General features: G+C 40.5%; 1 protein-coding gene across 3 annotated transcripts in view; it reads right to left on the reverse strand.

Annotated features, from left to right (window-relative positions):
- Positions 1-16,086, reverse strand: part of ZC3H7A (zinc finger CCCH-type containing 7A) — a 30,088-nt gene extending 14,002 nt beyond the window's left edge. The window contains exons 1-10 of one of the 3 annotated variants that reach the window (XR_013928000.1): positions 15,963-16,082; positions 9,039-9,142; positions 7,851-7,890; positions 6,816-7,013; positions 6,128-6,286; positions 4,405-4,485; positions 4,275-4,316; positions 3,426-3,456; positions 2,627-2,907; positions 643-850 (exon numbers count right to left, since the gene is read on the reverse strand). Coding sequence is in view for 2 of the 3 variants with exons in the window: in XM_080386831.1 (XP_080242957.1) it covers positions 643-850; positions 2,627-2,907; positions 3,426-3,456; positions 4,275-4,316; positions 4,405-4,485; positions 6,128-6,286; positions 6,816-7,013; positions 7,851-7,890; positions 9,039-9,106 (1,108 nt within the window). In the remaining variant the exon portion in view is untranslated. Of the gene's footprint in view, positions 1-642; positions 851-2,626; positions 2,908-3,425; positions 3,457-4,274; positions 4,317-4,404; positions 4,486-6,127; positions 6,287-6,815; positions 7,014-7,850; positions 7,891-9,038; positions 9,143-15,962 lie in introns of all 3 variants that reach the window. The other 2 variants (XM_080386831.1, XM_080386830.1) reach the window with 2 other exon arrangements.
- Between the last annotated feature and the right edge of the window lie 1,247 nt (positions 16,087-17,333).

Here is a 17,333-nt window from a genome sequence, read left to right on the forward strand (position 1 = left end):
TGAGGAGATGAAAGCAGGTTATTCTTCTGTCGTTCTAGTTTTAATTTTATTTTGTAAATTTGGCTTTGTTCTACAGACAGCATGCTCCTCTAACACTGACAATTAGAGACAAAACTATATTACCTTTTCTAGTTCACTGACTATATCTTTCACACACCTGATTTCACTATATAATTAAAAAGTCCCTGGAGTTTGAATCCAAACATGCAATCTTTTCAGAGTACACACTTATATTAGCCTTCTAGAAACCTTGTTTACTGCGAAATCATGAGAAATTGCTTAAGCCTTAAGAACACCTTTGTTTAGGGACACAGACACACACACAGACGGGAACTGAAGGAATATCGTTCCTTCTTTATGCTTACTCAGAACAAATAATAAATGCAGAAAAAGTGAACAGAGGGAGCCTGGAGCACGCTTATGCAGACCCCAAGTAAACAAAAGATTTATTTATGAATTCTTGTGTACAATCAACAGTGATTATCAATATTATCAAAAATTGTGAGCACAGCTCAATTGTTATATGGGTGTTAAATATCACTGAATAGTTGCAAAACCTCATTTGTTAAATAGAGAAGCCAGCTGGATCACACACAACTCCCTCTCTTTGTAAGAGGTTAAATATTAAGACTAATTTCTTACCTCTTTTTGGGTCACTGATTGAAAAGGTGCTTAATGGTGAACAAAAATTTTCCAGTGAAGAAGCCAAAGGCTGTGAAAAGATTTCTGAAAGAGAAGGTGAAGGAACAAATCCTGTACTAACTGGCAGTGTCCCCAACAAAGAGGCAGAGAAAGGTACACTAGGAGCTACACCTCCTGCAGGCATCGGTCCTCTGGCTCCTGTAGTTTGCTGGAAAAAAAGAAATTTAAAAAGAATGTTCACACATAGCAAAACAACTCTCCAGAACACAATCTGCAATAGTATTTCTTTTACTAAAGTTTTTGCAAAGTTTTTATAAACCTACTGAAACACAATGAAAGGTACATTACAGTACTGTACAGAGCTACAGTACACTTAAGAGAACGACAGTCATCACCCTGAACAGTGCTCTAACACCAGGAACTGACAATGAGTCACCCACTGTCAAGGTTCAGTTAGCTGAAGTTTATTATTTTAACAGATTTGGATTTTTTTTATCTATCAGATTGGAGCTGAATTTCCAAATTATGTTAAAAATGTAAGACAACAGGGAATAGTAGGAAGAGACAGAAATCAACATGTTTTTTTTCTAAATAAAGAGAATATAATTCAAATTGCAGTACAGTAAAGAGTTAGCTTTTAAATAAATCTTCAGATACCATCAAATGAAACCATGTTCAGCAAAGGCCTGATCACCTTCTTTTCACCATAGAAAATAACGTGTCCTTCTGCACACCGTTGTTAGGGACCTAGCAAGTGGGGGAGTTTCTCTCCCTTCTGTCATCCCAAGAAGCTTCCCCCTTGTATGGAGGCTGACCAAATCGTTCTGCACAGTTTGGCCAACGTGGAACTCCCTCTGTTCCCCAAGTTGCTAGCCTACAACTCACTCAAGATTCTGCACTACACAAGACGGCAGTCTGTCTTGGAAGATTTTATTTCCTCTCTTATTTTTCACTACAACAAGCTTCCTCGGGTCTCTTCAAAATAATTACTTTCTACATTTCCAAAATAATTGCTACAAAACTAAGTGCATAAAACAAGAGAATTAGAAGCCCAATCATTTTTTAATTATTTACAACTGCATCCACAGCTGAATGAGGAATTAAAATCCCAACTAACTGAAGAATTAAATATACCACAGCCTCATTTACCACTGCAATAGTAAGGGCTCCACATGACTGGCAGGGCCACAGCAGAGTCAGTACCCTTGGTAAGAAGTTCAGGCATCTCTGCTCAGCAATCAGAGCTCTTGTTTTGACCAATAGTTGAAGAACTCTGTATGCTTCATAGCCTGTTCTAGCTGTGGAAGGACGGCGTAATGGAGATCAACTCTTCACATGCCTAAACTTCTCTAATAATCTCCTCTAAAAAATATAAAAAGTTAAACTCATGATGGTCTAACTATTTCTGGTTGTCCAGGAAATGGATCTGGACAATGCTCCAACTGCAGAGATACTAGTGAACGCACTAAGAGACTACAGCACAGGCACTACTGTCCTGCAAAGCTAACAGCATGTGCTTAACTATAATTTATACAGCTACAGGGTGAACACTCCAACACACCCTCAGGTCCTGAGAGGGTTTATTTGCACCAAAAAAACATTACAAACTAGCCCAGACTTCAAACGCCTACTTCACTTTCATAGTACTCCCTGGAAATAGTATCCCTCCCACTGTGGTAGTATTAATAGTAGCATGTAGCAGTATTTCTGAAGTAATCTCTCTCTCCCAGCAACTTCACTCAGGTCTTCTAACATGTAAACCCAATGTAATTGTCCTTGGAGTTCTGCTGGGTCCTAGTTAGTATCTTTACAGCCACATTTACAAGCATCGGCACCTGAGAAAATCAACCCAAATATGCACAAATACAGCTCAATGTAACTAGGAAAGGTAACCCGCATTTCACTACTAACCCACTTGAAAAAATACAAGATTGCACTCATAAGGACAATCTTCTGAGAAAGAAAACAAACAAAAAAGTCTTACCATTATGCTTTCATCTGGATCAGGCACAGAGTCAAGTAATTCATCAAGTTCTTCACCAATAATTATATCTCCATCTCCACAATCTAAACATGCTTCTGGCATAGAGAAAGAAACATTCCCTCCATTTGCCAAAACTGCAGAAGGCAAAGAAAGCTTTTCCACCTGAAGAGGCATAACAGAAGCTAAAGATGGTACAGGTACTGATGCCACTTTAGACACTTCAGAAACAAAGTTTGATGAAGAAGCAGCAGAAACCATCTCTTTCTTCTGGTCAGATAAATCTGAAACAGATAAAATGGGAATGACTGGAACTTTTGTTCAAAGATGTAAAAATATCTTCCATAACTTTTACCCTGACAACGTGGGAGGTGAGCAAGTAGAGAAACATGAAGAATATTTAAGCAAAACCACATTAAATGCCTTCAGCTTCCACTAACTTCTAATTCACGTGTACCTATATCTCAGTGTTTATATATTACTCAAAATAAAAAAGACAAGAAAAGTTACAGACCTGATACTTGACTAAATCTCTGGCCTATTCTCCACTCCCTATTTTTCCAAGTTAAAGACAACAGTTATGAGATGATCACTATAGGAGCAGTTACAATGATATCAAGTTGAAGAGACCAAAAGGAAATCTGCTCAGCCACTTAAATATGTAGTTTTAAAGATAAAAAGATCAAACTTTTTGCAACAGATCTTTCAAGTGACAAGATTCATTTTCTTAAGAAATTTCCTAACAAATATGCACGGCATATCTAGCTTGCTAGCATTAATATTGTAACACAACAAGACTCACCTAACTCAATATCTTCTACAGAAGAAGAATTCTGTAAGTGAAAAAAAAAAGCACCTCTCAGCACTTTGCACAAGAGCCACTAAAAATTTTCAAATACATATTTACAGAGTAAAAATGTAAGTCCTCAGAAATTTAGGTCTTATAAAATTTGAAATTTATGAAATCTAATGGAATTTAAAGGTCAAATAATTTTTTAGATAAAGCATCCATTTAGAGACTAAAATCCACTCACGGTATCACTAAAAATCTGCAACCAACCAACAAAAGGGAGAGTGATACTTCAGTGAATGAGAGTCTAAACATTACGTTAACTGAGCTCTTCCTATGTTTCCTCGCACATTTACAGCTGAACTGTCTATGTTCCCATGAAAAAAGTCTGTAGGATAAAGATGGACTCTGTTACTGCTGTTCAGACACATTACAAATAGCAAGATAAAGGCAAGTTTGGCTGCTAACCAAGGTCCAACTTGGACAAATGCATAAATTAAAAGGGATTTTTATCCCAGCATGCTTAGCTTTGATGATTGTCAACAAAATGAAATAAATAAGCACGTTAACTATGCCTTTACCTCAAGACATTAAAAGTAAATATATTCATTACACTGGATTTAATGTTTTAGCTAATGTTTATTCTATAAAGATAACCTGGATGATAATCATAAATTACCATGCTGCCATAAATATACAGCAAAACCGAACACAAAGATCAAGAGAACCCTAAAGCCCAAAATAACAGCATCTTACATAAAATGTCAATTCCACCACTTTCCCTTCATCATCACAAAATTATGAAACAATTATTCCCTGTAATTTAAAGCCAGCTTGCACCTGAAACATGTAAAAACTTACCTGAGTTGATACATCACTAGAAATTGAATTTGAGGAGGGTGGCTGCAATGAAAAGATACCTTCATTAAATACAAAACTGATACCAAGTGAGTGAAACCTCAACGTGTACAATGCTACAAGAAAACCTTACCTTTGCTCTTACATATGCTTTCCTTATTTTTAAGCCTAGTTTTTGAGCTAGTTCTTGGGTAAGCTTAATCACACTTTCATCCTAAAAAGACATAAATAGAATTTCATAATTTACATGTATTGTCATCTGGTCAAGACGTCCATTTACATCTCAGTCTATATTCTGAAAGATTCCCATAAGCAGGATGTCTCAATGCATCTTTACTCTTTCACAAACACATGGGACTGCAAGCTAACACTGAAAAATACAGCTACCTTCAAGCAAAATTACTTCAATATTTGGAATTTTTTTTAAAGCTAAAAAATAGAACTATCCTTCTCTTCCATTTATTTGAATTTAAAATAACATACAGGTTTTCCCAAAACCAGAGAAGTTCAGAGAAGTGGGGGTTTTTGTGAGTGGGTATTTTTTGTTTATTTGAGGAGGGTGTTTGCTCTTTGACAGGATAGGAGGTTTTTCTCATTTTGGTTTTACACAAACTGAGGGCCACATTTCTGATCACCATTATGTCAGCTACTACATAACACTGCTGAATATTTAATGAGAACTCCATATTTTGGCAGCAATTCCATCATACAACTAGAAAAGTTGAGTTAAAAACCTGGTCTTATTTCACTCTGTCCTGTAACTATACTTTTAATATTTTTTTTTTTATTTAGCTTTAAGAACATGCGCTACAGCTAGAAAAAGCTCTTTATAAAACTTACATAAAGGCATATAAACCTTAAGCAAAAACATTCAAATCTGGAGGTGCAAAGTGAGGAACCAGAGTTACATGTTCAAATAAGCTGATTCTGTCTTTGGAAACACAACTGAAACGTCCTCTATATCAAGAGGTAAACCTATGCTCAACAGTTTGTCTAGCCATTTCACTGTAACTTTAATATAAAAAGAAAAAAAAAAAAAAAAGCAACACAGTACTCTGTCCCGTGATCAGTCTGTTTTGAGCAAAGCATGTAGTTTCCATCAGTATTTTGGTTCAAATCAACAATGCGTTTCTGCAGTGAAATCTCAATCATCCTCACTCACTGCTTGTTAGTTCACATTATGAAGGATCTCAGAAAGCCAAATTAGATACATTTTGGATGAAACTAAACTGGAAGTGCTGCAGGAGAGCACCTGATGCACTCCAACTCTTAAAAAAAAACAAAGAAACCCACTCCCAAACCACCACAGAAATCAGATCCTCAGGACCAGCATTGCAGATCCTCTCCTATTACGCCACACGCTGCTTTCTAATACAGATAGTCTAAGATTAGTGATTCACTTGCATAGCAAGTGATTCAGATGGAGAAAATGCACAAATAAGAACGTTACTAAACACCTGGAAAGCTAAAACACAGTTATAAAAAATACCCCTATACTGTATGTTATAACAATAGATTTTCTCCTTATGTCGTGAGTATACTTCTGACTGCAGAGAATTTTAAACAATTAATTCAGCAGTTCTAGTGTTTATTGCAAACATCTATGGCTCTTGACTCCCACTGCAAAGCCACTATTTCTACTCCTGAAAGTTAACACAATAAACTGAGTTTGGGGACTATCATCTCTGCTATTAGCCTTCACTTCCACAGCAAAAAAACAATTCTTCAAGGAATAAAAATGTTTTACTGCATTAAAAAAAAAAAACAAACAACAAAACAAAAAGCCTTTAATGGCCTTCATATATGTTTTCTGTATTAAATCTTTAAAAATAATCATCAATATGTCATATACCTACCTGTGGCACAGCAAGAGAACATTTTGCTACAGCATCATAAGCCTTCTTATACCTGCCCAGTTCATTCAAAGCTTTTGCTTTCCGATAGAGCGCTCTGAAATTGTTTTCATTCAATCTTAATGCTATCTCACAGTCTTCTAGAACCTTTTCATGCAAACCCTATGAGGAGGAAAAAAACCCAAAGGCACTAATCAGAACTATTATCATTGAAATATCGAATGTAAACTGTATTAGATGAAGGTATTGAAACACTATATAAAACATTCACCAAGGCCACTGCACACTGCATGTATGAGTGTTGCTAAGTCAGCGACTTATGCAACTAAAAACAAGCAGTGCCATCATTCATGTAAAATCTAGTAACAGTTATGAAGACAATTTAGCTCTTTCACAAGAGCCATCTTATTCTACAGAGAAAGCAGCAGAGGCAGGTACAATCAGCAGTATCAATGGATACAAACACCATTCCATCAGCTTTCAAACCTAGCATCTCTCTTACGTTAATATTCTAGTATTCTAACTTAAAAGATCTCCATGATTATACTTGTAGAGAACATGCCAAAGCGATGATTTGAAACATGGCAATTCTCAAGCCAAGAGCTTTTCGCTCGCTAGGAAACTGTCCGTATCTTCATACACTGTTAGCACATTGTTCTGGAGAAATCACACAGTTTAAACAGAAGCTTACCATATTTGAAAAACATGCTATCCTGTTCACGTGCAGCTTCTCTAAAATATCATCAGATACATGGATTTCTTCAGAATTGGCATAATCAGCTATGTTTATAGCTTCTGTATAGTGACTCAGTGATCCTCTCCAATCACCTTCTCGATATACATCATTCCCTTCATTAAAAAGATTTCTAACAAGCTCTCGTATAAATAACTGGAACAAAGGAAAGAAACACTCATCAACAGCAGTTTTCTGATCTTCTGTATTTCCAAATACATTTTAAACCAGAAAATTTATACTCGCAACTTCACAGAATTGAAATGCAAACCTTTTGTCTAGATTAGTATTTTTCTTCTGATATTTTTCCATGACAATCTCTAATATTCAACACCACAATACATGTAAATAAAATAAAGGCTGAACTACTGATAAAATAATTACTTGGTGTAAGTAACTTTAAAAAGACATACATATGTTCCATACATTTTTCAGCAAGCAGCAGCCATAGCAACTGGCAAACCAGTAGTACAAAAAGGTTGCTTTGGCAGAGCAGAAGGGGTTTTTTAATCTAAAACTATCAGAATGATTGCATTTTTATCTAGTATGTTCTCAAATCCAGTGAAATCATTTACTATTAGGTAACAATGCTGAAAAGACGAGTCTGAAAATAAGTCAAAAATTATTCAAAATAACAACATGTACAGAAACAAAATATGTTAACATTTATATGACTGAGGGGTTTTTATGTCACTTTTGCTGGGCTCTTCTAAATTTAGAATAGCACATTGTTTTATACAATGGATGTCCCAAATTCATCCCTAACACCAGTAGAGAAAGAGTTAATCTGAACTGCTGTACAAGTGAATTCTGGGCATCAAAATACCTGAATATCTGTATCACAATGTTAATCCTCCACCTCCAATACTGACACATTGTAAATCACCATTCATACTGTATCATTACTTAAATGATGATTAAAGGCAAGAATAAATATAGTAATCCAGGTCTGTGTTAAAAACCTTTCTGGAAACGCAGAAGTAATTTCATTACCTCATATTGTTCTTGTGTCCCTGGGTAGGGCAAAGTAGATCTAGAAAAAGAAATTGCAAAATTTACTCATACATATTGCTTAAAAGATTATCACAGAATACTGGTTCTTACTAAAAGCAGTCTCACTTGCTGCAACAGGCAAATCTCTAAATATTGTCTATTGCCCGCACTGAACAAGGCAGGAGCGCTGTAGATCAGTTTTGATTAAACATTCATGTTTTCTTATTACTAATGACTCATTTTCATTTAAAGTTACATAGCCAGTCTTAACTGTGCTGTTTAAAACTTACTAAGGTTTGGAATGCTCCAAGTTTAAAACCCCGATGTTGTTTGTTTAAAAACTTACTTCCCTCCACTTTGCAGAAACAGGTTGTACATAAGGAGAACTGCAATTTTCTTGTAATTATTATAAAATTACTATCTGTCAAAAGAACTTATCAATTTTAATTAAGTCATACCAATGACAGTACAGGAATTATAAGAGGTCTTCTGTATGACAACAGACATTTTCTCTAGCACAGAAAAGAGGTATTTACTTTTAACTTTTCAGGAAGAAAACCAGAAATTCTTTCCATAGGTTGGCTGAGAACCTGTTTCTAAATAATTTTTAAGAGGGCAGTCACCTTTTTTATTTTTTAAGAATGCCTTATGTGAGCAGCGAACTAGTGTGAAATTTCACAATGATTTTAAGCTAGCCAGGATCTTCTATTCTAGAGAAGATTTTGGCATTGCATCAAATGAAAATTGACTACTAAGATCATTTTTTCATCAGGTTACATTCTCACTCTAGAGAGTTGAAACATGGTGGTGGTGGTGAGCAAACCCATCCCTTTCAGTAGCAACCTAGTCTCAGGTGTAGTTGTCCATAAGCATAAGGTGGATTTTCAGGCTATCATTTTCTACCCACAAAAAAAAAAAATCAATGCTGTTTTTTCTCAAATGCAGAAAAGGAATACCCTCCCACCTTGAATCTGCTGTTTGGGAACAAAGAGGGCTTCTGTCTTTTCTTTAAGACTGCTCCCCATTTCTGTGTAAGATAAGCAAATACTCTGAGGAGTTTTAGCAAATACTCTGAGCAGAAACACAAGTTCTCCTCTGTCCTCCGCTGGTGCTATATTAAAGGGACTTTCCCAGAGCTATCCATCTCACATATATAAGCGAACAAGAATAAAACCACAAAAATCATACTCTATAAATTGGAGTCCTTTCTTAATGTCCTGTTGTCTAGTGCTCCTCTCTTCTGACACATTGGACATGTTATCGTGAACATCCACTTTTCAGATATGCCACTCCTCAAAAAGGAATAAAGATAAATGGCTGTTAATATATAGCATTTTGCATTTGGACCAGAAGGATCCAATCTCACAGCAACACCAAGTCCATAACACACAGATGATACTGCAGCACAGCTTCAGCACACACACTCTGAGGAAAACCTCAAACACTGAAGTGCCCACAGCAATACAGGTAGAAGCCCCAAGTCAAAACCAACAGCCCAGTTACACAACACTTCTACTGAAGACCTTTCTTCCAATTTCTACTTTATCTTTGGTTTTCCACTTATTTACTCTGATGCTGAGCCGTTTTAGCAAAACTAAACCAAATTACAAGCACAGCTTGCATGCATTACTGCTAAACCAAGCTAAGGCTCCACTGTCCCCTTTTAATAACTTTACACTTCTTTTATTTATTTGTTGGAGTAGAAATAAATTCAAGACCCTGGTATATTTATTAATAAAACCCAAACTGATCAGAAAACTACCATTGCCTAATTCTTGAGTCTCTCATCATCACCCAACTGCCACGGTGTAATCAGAAGCAAAATACTACTGATTTAATAATATCTACCAATTGACCAAGGTGAACGTCTTGGAAACTACCAGTTTTCAAATTCATTTTTAAAACTGTATTACATTAATATAATTTCACATCACCAGCTTGACATTTCAATCCAATTTAAACAGTCTTGATCACTGATTTTTTTTTTTCCTTCACGACTCTTTCATTTACTAGATTTACAGACGTTGGAGTTGAACAGGCTAAAACAATCTGTATAACCTTCAAGATAAGGCTGCCTGCAGCACGGCAGCACAGCAGCACAGCTGCATACAGTTGTGACTAACTGCAATGTAAGAACACAACTTATTTTTACAAGAAAGATCACCAAGACAAAGTTTTGTTCTCAAAACACTGAAATTCAGAAAAAGGCTTTTAGCTTGAGGAAATACATTTTTTTGGTGATGAAAATTACTTTTTGTAAAAATAAAAAACCTAACTGCATGCAGTATGTCTCTGTTAGTCTGGAAACTAAGCTACTAAGCTAAAAAAAGCCTGTATTTTGTGCCAGGTTACCATTAGACATCAATGATGGAAGAATGAAAACACAGTAAAGCAAAAAAACAAAGTAATTCCTAGCAAACTCAAGAAAATTGCAAATGAGAATAGAAACCAGATGGAGAAGATACCCTACTTTCCATGAATGATTTGGAATCATGAAATGATCTGAAGAGCTCTAATAATGTTTACAAACATTTCCAAAGCATCAAAAAATAAATACATGAAGTCAACATAATTTCAAGTCATTAAGAGTTAGTCTTATTGTAACACATTCCTAAATGATCATAAGAAGCAGTAATTTTCTTAAGGTCACTAAACAAATTAATGGAAGCACTCCAAGGCCCCCGTTTCACCTCACTTCCCACTGTGACCTCCTAATATCAGCACACTTTTTAAATAAAAAATAAAATAAAATATACAGAAAGGTCTGTAGATCATGAACAGCTACAATAGTTCGCCAACATGAATTGTTCAGCTATTGCTTGTTTAGGTATATAAATAGCACTCAGTAATCTACTCTCCAGAGGAAATAACATGAAAAATGGTTACAAAATGAGTTTGTGGTTATTTTATGCATCAACTTTTCTTCCACAAGTTAGTAACACACACTGTACTTTTAGCACATACATGGAAGATTTATTTATTATAAGAAAAATGTTTTAATGAATTACAATAGCATGTCGATGAAGAAATGTAATTATAAATGCCAAAAGGAGATATATGGGGCATCCAAGTATTTTTTTGTTTACTCATTCACAGTTTAGGTTTAGAATAAGAAATTCTCACACTAACCGAAGACAGCAGCAATATCAGTATATGCTTTCCCACAAAAACAAGTAACTCTGTAAAACATATTTTAGTCCCCTGAATCATCAATTGACAAAGTAATACCTTGACAACACAAGAGCCTGGTGTATATCTGTTTTCCCATTCTTCTTCCCCCAGTCCATTGAGATCCCTTATGTGCCATGGTTGGCATCTTGACTTCTCCTGTTGCTGCCAAACTCAAATCTCAAATCACGTCAGGCTCCCAGAATTATGAGGCTGACTGAAAAGATACTAGTTTTAAACCAAAGGTGTTCTTTGTTTCCGTTATATGCCATTTGTTTTTGAACTTCTGTGGTGCACTTCATTCTTAGACTTTTTACCACGACTTTAAAAAGTCCATAATTATTTTTTTTTTAGTAAGGCTTCTGTGAGGATGAGGGAGATGGACTCAACGACCCTCATGGGTCCCTTCAACCTTGAGATATTCTGTGATCCTGTATCAAGATCTGGGCAAGCATTAAGATCAGCTTTACTGATTTTAAACAACCCCAATACTCCATACGAACAACTTGCAAAGAGATGAAAAAAGTCCAACACAGTAACAATTGCATTTATTTGTCACCTCTAGCATAAATATTAAAGATTAAATGGAATACTGAAACTTCAGGATGCCCAGATCCAATGTCTCCATGAAAATAAAGTTAATGTAAACATTACAAACTGGCACCACAGATAAAAGAATAGCTAGCAAGTGATGAACATATGTGAGTGGTGTAATTTACTATTCTAGGCAGTTTTCTATTGTTTTCCTAGTCATTTGCATCTGTACCATGTTCAGGCAAAAGTTATCTTTCCTTAACACACTAAAGTTATCTTTCCTTAACACAGTTTGACAGTCGCATTGCCCCAGTATTTGATTTTGCAGAGGATTTAAAACTGTTTCAGATAGCAACCCTAACAGCATCTCTCCCATCCAAATTATCCTTAGATCCTTCTGAGCAACCAGAAACACATTAGAGTCAGTAATATACAAGGCAAATAATCATGTCTTGATTTTTAATGTCACCCATCCACTTTCAAAGTTTAAAAAACCCCAACCTATTTAGCAACAGCTTTTCTTTTCCACCTGCAGGAGTAGAATTTAAAACAAATATACATATGTACATACGTTTAAAAAGTTAACAAGTTGCTTTGCTGCTTGTAACTATTACTAGAAAAGCAAAGCCTATACTCTTGCTTTACTCTTTGTGCAGTTCACTGAAAGAGACAAGCTAAAAGAAAGAAAAAAATAGCATGGGATCTAAAATAAAAAAAAGGCAGATAAATGTATGAGTAATTAAGGTCATGGGCAGAACTGATTGTTGCATTAAATGTAGTATTTTGACAACTGCTATTACATGAACAACACAAGCTCAATTTACTAAATCTAGTAAAGAAAAAAAAAAAAAGCTGCCTAAACCCAAACAAGTTAAAGAACAATTTATAATGTTTTATCTTTATCACAGGCTTCAGCTTGCCCTGTTTCACAAAAGCAGGAGCCAAATGACAGAAAGTACTCTGCCAGTAGCCAATGTCACCTTTTCTGATAGATGCTGGTCCAGTTATACAAAAGGGAGATACGGAGGGAAACAGGCTTGAACCAGCTCTGGCAGACAGCAACACGTACACTTTTCTCTCACACAAAGCCACTTACACCTCTGACTGGTTATTTGTTTTCCTTACAGCACAGGGCAAGAGAATTTTCTTGTTTTCTATATTTTGGCACTTCTGAGGCATTCAAGATAAGTTTTAAAGGATATTCACAGTATTTAGCATAGGCCTGGGATAATTCTTCAGGCACAAGGGCTTGGAGTACAACAGTTGCTAGACTATCTTGCAAGGCAAAATTGATCTTTGGAAGGCAAGTCAATAAATTCATACAGAACACAGAGTGCTGGGGTTTTCTGCAGAAGGAATACAGGCCCCTTTGTTACTCTGAAATGGAAAGTCACACTCCTTAAAACTCTGAACAATCTAGCCTTTTAACTTTAAAACTGCAAATTCATCTACAGTTTGCCATGCACACAAGTTCCCCCAGTTGAAAGTTCACTCCCAAAGGATAAGGAACTGGACAGGACCAAGTCTTTTCTCCTGCTGCATACACTTCCGCCGACAGCTTGCTTAGAGGTGAACAGAGAACAGAGGAAAAATGCATTTGGGGACCAGAACTACTACCACTGGGAATAATGACCTTCATCTGACCAAATAATTCTGCTATTGTTCGTTACTGACATTAATGGTTCCAGTTGTCATAAATACTTCATATAAGCATTCTCTGTACCTTCAATCCTAAATGCTGCGAACAACTGCAAGACAGTGGTCCTCACTGCACCTCCTTTTCCACAGAGCTAAAACTTACAAAGTGCAGCATATAGATGTGTTTACAGAAGCATCCCCTTGCCATGCATCACTGAGTTGACTATTAATGCAATTACCGGGTTACAGAAATCTCAAATTAGATCTTTATACAGTACAAAGCACATTGAAAATTTTATCATGATCACTGCCGATAGATCTCTACCAGCCTCAGTGGTTCAGCTGAATTAGGAACCTTGACTGGGATGCAAGTCTAGTGAAAATCACACTGAGCAAAGAGACCCCCTTTTGCACTCTAGCATCAGCATTCTTCCCGCTCATTATGACACAGGCAGGAGAAGAGGTAACAAACTAAAAAGAGTCAACTCAGTCAAAAATTAACCCAGCATCTACACCATTGTATGTCAAAACTTTGATCAGCAATCAGAAGTTCTGAAAACAGAAGTCTGCATGTAAAATAAAAACATGAACAGCTCACCAGTGTTTGCATAGAGGAAAACTGCAGTACAGAAAAGAGAAGTTACACTCTGGGTCCTAGAATAAAGGGATGACTGCAAAAAGAACAGGGAAGACTGCAACAGAACAGTAGGAGTGAATATATGACTAAAAGGCAGGCCACATAAATCCCTTTCACCTATAAAAAGTGAAAGCTGATCTCTGCTGCTACCTCCTGCACCAGTAACAGCAGCAACCAGCATAATCTGTTCAGGCATCTGGCTACAAAAAGCTATATACATATAATCTCCACCCCAGAAGCACAAGAGAGCAGGTCCCTCCATCAACAGAGACAGGTGAGAAAAGCAAGTGGGACACGTGCAGCTATACCCTAACTGCCTCCTATAGAAGGAACTCACCAGCAGAATCATCTCCATTCCCCCAACTCCCAACTCTACCAAGAATCAAACCGGACATCAAGCATCTGCCCAACACAGAACAAGCCTGACCCAAAGCAGCCTTCTCAAGGCAACTTCATTGCCTATCCTAACCATCTGATGGTATTAGTTGCAATTATTCATTTAAAAACTACAGCGCAAATTAAAACATACATTACAAAGATTGTAAACTGCTCACCAGACTTGGACCGGCATCAAGATGAAGAAAGAAAAACAGAAATCTTAACACAAAATCTTTTAGAAATATCTTCCTCGGATAGCAAAGGCACAGAAGATTTAATACTATGCTCATGCATCACTGGGTCATTACATAAGACACTTCAAACACATAACATGCTGCAGGGGAAACAGGGAAAACAGCACACGACACACATTTCCATAGTTTTGAGTTAATTCCTCTGCTCCATCTAATACTTCCGGCCACAATCACACAACTCCGTTACGTCAAACAAAAAAACAACTTAATCCACAAACATAACTATCTCACTTTTTATTTCTGTAAAGAGAAACAATCTTGGCTGTTGTCAAAATGAAATATCCAAATTAAATGCAAGAAGACACCCACCCCAACAGTTTAACATCGATTCATTCCACATTCTTTATTTTTTAGCCACATCTGCTCCCACTCATTCCCCACACATGAAATAGTAAGATACAGTTCAAGGTTTGTTTTCTGTTTTGATAGCTTTCCTACATGGCTTTTTCTAGACCCATGAAAGAAACAGGAGAGAACAAAGGTGCTTTTCTAAGTTGCTTCATTTTCCCGGGAAATTCAGGAGTGGGGCTGGAGCTTTTGGTTTATGGCTCCCTTAGACACTTAGTAAAGAACAGCTCCAAAATCCAAGCTGAACGAGGAGTATCTTATCACCAAGTCCAGATCTATCAACAGAATTTTCACCAAGACAAGCTCTGTCAACAGATTTTGACGAGTGTATTTGACAGCCTTTGCGTTTGGGTTGGGTTTCTTGCGGGTTTTGTTGGTTTTGTTGTTTGGTTGTTTTGGGTTTATTTGTTTGTTTGTTTGGTTTTTTTATGTTTTTTTTATTACATCCTGCAACATAGACAGGACTTTCTGCAAGCCAACCGTAGCAGCGCTGCCGGAGCGGGAACCGCCTCCGCAAACCGAAGGGATAGAAACGGGCCCCGCGTTCTCCCGACGGCCGAGCCCCCGCTGCGGCGGGCCCGGCTAGGCGCGGCGGCCGCGGGGCTCCTCCCGCCCGCCCTAAGCACGGCACGGCGGGCCCGGGCACACTGCGAGCCGGGGCTGCACTGGCGAGCCGGAGCAACAGGAGAAGAGCTCCCTGGCCGCCAACCACCGCGGCCCGGCCCGGCCCGGGCCAGGCCAGAGCCTAGTGCGCCCGGCGCCCTCAGCCCGCCCCGCACCGGGCCCGCCTGCCGCCGCCTTTGTTCGCGCCACCCGGCTGCCGCGGGGAGCCCTCCCCGGGGGCGGCCGCTACCCGGGCCCGCCAACTTCTCCCGCACAACTGGCGGCGCCCGACGCCCCCCGCAGGCAACCGGCAGCGGGAGGGCTGCTTGCACCGCTGGGAGGGGCCGGGCGGCGGCGCGGCCCCACCCTCGGCCGGAGAGCGGCTGGCCCCCGCGGCGAGGGGAAGGGCGGGAGCGGCTCCCGCCGAGCGGGACGGAAAGGCAGCAGCCGGGCCGGGCTGCGACCGGGCGCGCCTTCCTCGGGCGGAGGGGCCCCGCCGCACGCGCGGAAAGCGGAGCGCGCCCCTCCCCCCCCGCGCCGCGCAGCCCCTACCTACTCCTCAGCCCCGCGGGAGCGCAGCGCCGTGAAAGGCGGAGCCACCGAGCCGGGGGGCGCAACGGCGACGGCGGCGACAACGACGACAACGGCAGCGCCGCCCCCGCCCCGCCCCCGGCAGCGCCGCCGCAGGCGCCCCCTGCTGCTGGGAGGCCGCGGGGGCGGCCTGTGGCCAGCCTGATTGGCCGGAGCCCTAGAAGCGCGGGCTTCCCCATTGGCTCGTCACCCTTATTTTGGAAACAGGCATTTCTGATTGGTGGCTCCCAAGGAATTCTTTGCTGCTGATTAGCTGGCTGCCTAGCGTCCCCGCCCCCTTTTTCATCAGAGGGCGGCAACGCGGGGCTCCCCCCCAGCGCCCCGTATGGCAATGGGACAAGTAGCGGCCGCACCATGACTGAGCCCGGCAGCTGCCGCGCTTCGGAAGCGCCGCCGCGACCGTTTAAACCTTCCCTTGGCTGTCCCGGAAATAGACTGACGTAGGCGGCCTGCTCGCGGCGCCCTATGGGATGCCGGTGACGTCAGCCGTTTGTTCCGGTACGGCGCAGGTGCTACTGCGCATCTGTGGGGCCGGCGGCGGGCACAGGCGGTGTGCGCGCCCCGTGCGGGGCCGGGGGGGCATCGCGCCCCGGGGCTCTATGACGGGCCCCGACCCGGCGGGTCCGGGCCCGGGGGAGGCCCCGAGCGGGCGGAGCGCCAGGGGCCGGCTGTGCGCCGCGGCCGTGGCGACGGGCAGCGGGCAACGGGGCCCGGCTGTGCCCGCCCCCCCCCGGGTGGGTGCCCGCGAGGGCGGGGGCCGGCGGCGCCCCTCGGGCCGTTGGAGCTCCCGCAGCGCGCCTGTGCAGGCGCCGCTGCCGGGTGGTAACGCCCGCCGGCCGGACCGTGAAGGGGGCTGCCGCATCCCCCGCCGCGCACACGCGTGCTAATTAATGCCTCTCGTGCGTTAGCGTTAATGATAACACTGTCGGTGGTGCAGCTGACCGGTCTTGTTACGGGTGGCCCCAGAAACAAAATATAAAAAGCCCGCGTGAGACAGCGGCGTAGCCCGTGCGGCAGAACCGCGCAGGGGGCGTCCCGCTGCCACCGCGTGTAATTACCGACCGCGCTGGCCTGTCAACTGGGTTCTGAAACCAAGCAACAATGTAATGGCAGCAGTCACATGTTAGTTAGTTAGTGCTTAAGTGTACAGGATGAAATTTAAAAGTCTCGAAGGGCTTAACGCAGAATTGGGCTTTTGCTTACTGCAGGAACTACAGCGGGGCAAGAGGAACAAAAAGTAAAAAAAAATCATGCGCAGAACAATAACTATGCTCATGGGTTATAAACTATGAAATGGACCATAAAAATGGTTAAAAGGCTTATCCAGTTCCA

Source organism: Falco punctatus (assembly GCF_963210335.1).
Source record: "Falco punctatus genome assembly, chromosome: 4".
Lineage (NCBI taxonomy): Eukaryota > Metazoa > Chordata > Aves > Falconiformes > Falconidae > Falco > Falco punctatus.